General features: G+C 37.0%; 1 protein-coding gene across 6 annotated transcripts in view; it reads right to left on the bottom strand.

The window, feature by feature from the left end:
• The window catches only part of drp2 (dystrophin related protein 2), a 175,447-nt gene that overhangs the window by 52,011 nt on the left and 117,436 nt on the right, over positions 1-6,000 (bottom strand). For all 6 annotated transcript variants that reach the window (XM_005722946.2, XM_005722943.2, XM_005722948.2 and 3 more), the window contains exon 4: positions 3,613-3,769. In XM_005722946.2, the coding sequence (XP_005723003.1) occupies positions 3,613-3,769 (157 nt within the window). The remainder of the gene's footprint in view (positions 1-3,612; positions 3,770-6,000) is intronic.

Here is a 6,000-nt window from a genome sequence, read left to right as displayed (position 1 = left end):
CACACACACAGAAAGGGAGGGAGAGCTGCCTGCTAGGCAGTTTCTGTCTGTACCAACTTTATGAGTTTCCACTAACACACTGCACACAGGGCTAGAAGACATGTCAAGTTAAAAAGATTTCAGTTGAAAGATTTCCCTCCCTTAAAGACATCCTGGGATTTCTATGGTTGTGCCACCAGTGGGTATCATTAACACACAGGAAATCCATTTTTTTCTTTTGATCTCGTCAATAAAAATTCACTGACAAAATATTGAAACTTGCACTCATTATGCTGGCTTGTTAAATCGAACAAGTCTGATGTAATAGAGCTTGGAAACTGGATGCATGTATGGTAAGTATGGCAACAATGTAGTCTAAACACAGAAATTCCACTTATTATACTTGATTTGTTTGTAAAAGTCCAAATCAGCTGTTAAGATATTATGGTGGAGTACCTTTTTATGCTAACACCATGAAACATGAAATGCATACGCACTCAAAGACATACCACATATGTGTCATGTTAACTGATGATTTTCAGTTGTTGCAGGTGTGATAACATGCAGCAACTTCACCTTTTAATAATCTCTGTTTTAGATCAGTGATGTTGTGATGGCTTGTCCTGCAAATACCCTGCCTCTCACCCAAAGTCAAGTGGGTCCATCACCCTCTGCAACCCTGAGCTGAAAGAGATTTAATGCATGTGAAATTTCTCTTCCTTTTGATGTATTTTCTAAATAATATATTTAATCACCACTTATATGTTGGAAGGTTGTCTTTGATCAGCATCACAGTTAAAACTTTGTTGGTTAAGAGAAATGCACTTAGTGGTAAATCTAATGCACTATAATTACAGACCCAGCTTTCCAATTATAGGTAATTAAGTAACATAAATGACAGCGTGACAACCTGACAGAAACATAAATGTAGATGTATGATGCTGTGTTTTAAATAATTGCATATACATCTAAGAGCGATAACCTTAAGAGTCAGAGTACATGTTTTGTGCAGGGTGAGGCAAGGACATACACTGGCCAGAAATATTGCTGCACGTGTTAACTGTTGCTGTGTGAAACAGACACACACAGGGCAGTGAGCGCCAGCAAGTTTATGGAAAACTGAGAAAGTCACCGGATGACTGCTCATTAAAGTCACACACAAATTTCGGCAGATTTACCTCACTACTGCGGGAAAATCTAATGATAGCACAAATTTCTTGGAAGTAATTGAATTCTCAATGTATGAATCAGACTTCCCATTCTGAATGCTGTTATCAGATCTGAACACTGATTGATTAAAACAGCAGTTCTCCTAGTTTTGCTGCAAAGTTCTATGGTGGACTAACTTTGACAACATTTCATCATAACCTAACCTATAAGTTATAGGTTAGGTTATGATGAGATGTGATGAGATGTTATAGGGTATAACCAACCTAACTTCTTCCTTGAAAAAGACCACTAAGTGGGTTTGCAGGGCCTTAAAAGAGAAATGGAGTAGCCAATTAGATTAAAGCACCTCATTCCCATGTGTCTTTAGATGGTGATGAAGATGGGTAAGAGGCTTGAAAAGAAATGGCTAATGAGATCTCAGCCACAGTTCTTTGGAAGTGGTCCTTTTTTCACTCCTCTATAAGAATAGACTGCTTTAAAGGGAGCGATCATTGTACATTGCTCGATAACTTCCTATATCATTTTTAATTTCCCTTCTGAGGAGGAAATAGTATATATATATATATATATATGAACAAAAGTAGCTGGACATGACCTAGGAAGATGTAAAGCTATACACAATAAATTAAGCTTATATAATCATACTGCACTCTAATTAGCTTAACTCCTGTCACAAGAGCTCCTGAGTCCTGCAGAATCAGTTTTCAGCCAATAGCCAAAGTTAAATTATGAGCATCTTTACATTCAGTACAAGTATGAAAACATTCACTGGTCTAAACTGACTTGTTCAATTGATCACTTATAATTCTGTTAGCTCCTGGGTTTTTTTGGCCCTCTTTCCACACAAGACCTTGAAAGATTTACAGGCCAGTTCAAATCACTGAACCGTGAGAGAATTATCTGAGAGGACGACATGTTGTCAATGTTCCCTAAAGCCTTAAACTTTGTTACTGACAAAAAGAAAACTTAAATTAGCTACCAATTCCATCAGCTTTAAACTGGTAATGCTTGTTTGTTGCTTGTATTCAACAAACACATCACCATTAAGTGGTACACATAACCCACAAAGAATGAGGCCTAATCCTTAGGTGGCTCAGTGTTAATGAATCTGTTTATTTGCCCAAAAGTCTCTAAAATCTTTTAAAATCATGGTTTTAAAGTGCAGCGCTTTGTCCTGCTACAGTTAATCCCCTGAATCCCAGCCATGGATGTAATTTGTGATCTGGAATTGTGAACATGACTTAAAGATGGACAAACACACAAATCACAAAACCTCTAAATAGCTTGAGCTCTATTGTTCAATCTATGTAATTAATTAACCATCTTAGTTTGATTTTTAAGCAACAACATCAAAATTGTAAAGGTTCCAGCTTTAAAAATATTATAATTAGGTACTTTTACTTGTTTCACATACATATGTGTGGATGTCAGGAATCATATCATATCATTTGTGTGTTACAAAAACATAGTAGTTGCGGCTGTGGTTCAGTCAAGTTGAAAAAGAGCAGGCTCATTCCTTAGATTAACCTGGTTAGTTGGAGCAGTTTGTTTAAGCTGTTCCTGAGTGAACCAAAAAAAGTGAGCTGGTATAGCTTGCATTTGATTGGAGGGTTTCAAAGTTTGAATTTCTTTCATTATCATTTCACTTAGTTAGTAAACCCGTTTCTTTGTGTATTCGCCAGCTGTCTTTTGGAGATCTGAGCATCCTGCAGTGTACTCCATCAATGCCTCCATCAATAGTATCAACGACAGCTAAACTTGGAGAAAGTTTCAGTTATCTAGTATTGATTCAACCTGGACAATAGATGCAGGTTTGATCGATATCTCGGATATCTGCAAAAGCTGGCAGAATAGAGACTTGTTATCTGCAAACTCCAAGCATGCTTATCCTTGTGCTTTTATTACTGCTCTGCTGAAGATTCAAATCCAGAATATTCCCCTGATTCAAATCTGGACTATTTTAGCTTTTATCAAGTAAAAGAAAAAAGTGCAAACACTGCCTCAAAAACCACACATCACACAGGTAAATGGGCTGTATTTATTTAGGCGTTTTCTAGACTTTATACTGGTCAAAGTGATTTATCCATACTGACACAACAGGGGCATTTGGGGGGTTTAGTGTTCTACATGAGGAAACATCAGCATGGAGACTTTTTGGTTAATGAACTATCAGCACATGACCCCGAGCATGCTCCCAGTATAATTTCATATTGTCTAATATGAACATAGATATATGGCTTTTAAAATTGAGAAGAAAATCCTTTAATATAGCAAGAATCTTATCCCCTCTATCACATATAATCAAAGAATGCATTTATGCATTTTAGTTTCTGTTGTATTTTATATACATATATGGTTTTCTTTGGCTAATTTTTCAGTATGAATAAGCTGTGTATCTAATTTTCCTTTTGAGAATAACCACATCTTGTAAACTGGGTACTGAAAAGGAATTATCCACGTTACCTGGTGGAACTCCCTCTGGTGCTGGACAGCTCCCACATCACCTCCTATGGGCAGCTGCTCCGACAGCTCCTCGTCCTTGGCCGTCAGCCATTCTATGATCTCCTGCAGGGAGAGCTGCAGCTTCCCGCTGTTGTCGGAGAAAGCCTCTAGCCGCACCCTGCCAGCACACACAGCAACACATTGCTTTAGCAAACAGTAGGATTTTCCAACTCACCAAATAAATGCTGCAGATGACAGTTGGTCACTGCAGCCTATTTTGCACAATAGCAACATGTTTACATGTTTTCTTAGATAACTTCTAAACCACTCATTAGCAGTGTCACTTGAATTTGCAATTCAGTAATGACTCTTAATATCACCTGCATGCCATGTTATTTTTCCAGTAGTCACCCAGGTATTTTTCCATTTGAAGTCCAACCTTAAGAATCTAAAGGTAAGTAGCACACTGTCCAAGGTGAAATGAAAATATATTTCATGAGAAATTTGCTTTTTCAAGGATAAAGAAAATTGTAGCTTTTTTGCAGCAGTGATATGAATTAATCCTTAAAAGATTTTCAAACAGTTCCCACAGATGGCCCAATTTATGCTGATTATTTTGTTGTTCCCACCAGATGGAATACATTATCAGGACAATACTGCAGGAAGTACTTTTTATAGCTACGAGAATGGTGAGCAAAGGGCAAGTAATAAAGGAAGAGACTGGTTGGTCAGGTGTACATCCTACAGCAAGATAACAACCCACTAACATTTGAATAAAAGAACTAAATGGTAGGTCTTAAATGGCACTCATTCTGGTTTGGTGTGAAGCGGAGAGGTTAAAAAAGGTCAAAGAATGTTCCCACAAATGTGTTGCTCTATGTTTAATTTTTATTCGAGAACGAGAGTCAAAACTGTGTTTAGATGATGAATAAGTCAAAAACTTAGTTAATTCTAAAACAAGCTCAGACAACATACCATTAAACAATCTTGAATTATTCATAATCTAAAGATTTAACACGGGCATCTTTTTTTAACAGCTTGGGTTTATCAATTCTGAAGTAAGCTTCAGATGGTAATGTTTGGTTATCTAAGCTAGAGAGAGGTAGCATGTGATAATTTAAAAGACAACTTATACACAGAGGTAGCAACAATATGCCAAGGTGTGAAGCATCTTGTAGTGCTAGGAGGAAAGACTGCCACCAGGAAAACATGGACATAAAAATGCAGAGTTAAAATACTTTAGCACCTTTTAAGTGTTTATCAGCAAGAAAGAGAAAGAGACTTTAAACATATTGGTGGACACATATGATCGAGTATGGAGTAGCACTATATGTAACACTGTACTTCCAACGTGAACACACAAAAAATCTGTATAAATGAATGCCTTAATTTCAAGTACAATGACAGCATTACTGGATCCATGGACAGGGTGATGGTGAAATGACAGTACAATGCTACATTTTCTTTATTATATTTGCTAAATATAAATACTTTTGTTCTTTTTTTGCAGTCTTTTAATCTATGAAGCAAGGGGATATTTTAAATGTATGTCTTACAAAAAGTTGATAGCAACACTTTTTCAGTCTTTTGAGTCAGTAAAAGTTGGAACAAGGATAGTAGCTACGTTTTTGGTCTACTTTTGTCTGAAATCAGAGAAGATTTACTGTGTCAAAAATGACTTGAGATTTTTATGGTAAATCTGAAAATTCTGTAACTGCTGCTAAATGAGATGCAATACTGGACTATTCTATTTCTTTTAATCAAAGATGCATGCAATGTCTTTTATGTAGAATGCCACATGGTAGCGGTGCAAGGTGAGAGGCACAGAGTTGTAGATGACAGTATTTTCCAGGCTGAAGTGAACTAGGTTCACATGACAGAAGGAAGTTATCTGTTCGCCACCTGCCAGCAGCATAAGAGATATCTGAGGGAAGTACTGCTTTTGTAGCACAGTTGGCGCCGGCAGTGTGGGGGCAATGTGAAAGCTTCCTCGTGTTTCAATTACACACCAGAAGCCAGCACTCAAATATCATTATTCCTGCACATCACAATTTGCCAGCACTGTCACATCAAAGATGATGAGTGGGAGCGAAAGCAAGAGTGAAAAAGACGTGTTACTGCTCACATCTGTAAATGAGAGAGGACTTTGCAAAAACCTAACTTGATTCAGATGACATTTTATGTGTAATCAAAGCAAAATCTTTAAGATTTTAGCTGCAATTAAATAGAAAACCACCAAAGATGAACTTCTGCAAGACACAAAGTTAGTTAATTACATGCTGCTAAATGGAGTTTAAGCAAATACTTATCTATAATCTTTCAACCTGAACCAACAGCATGCCACCATTGCCGATTCCATATTACTGACTGAAAAAAGGACTGTAAGGCAATATTATCCAAATTGAATTC

The sequence above is a fragment of the Pundamilia nyererei genome, unplaced genomic scaffold, assembly GCF_000239375.1.
Source record: "Pundamilia nyererei isolate P.nyererei 1_Seehausen unplaced genomic scaffold, PunNye1.0 scaffold00008, whole genome shotgun sequence".
Taxonomy (NCBI): Eukaryota; Metazoa; Chordata; class Actinopteri; order Cichliformes; family Cichlidae; genus Pundamilia; species Pundamilia nyererei.
This window is presented reverse-complemented; position numbering and strand designations above follow the sequence as displayed.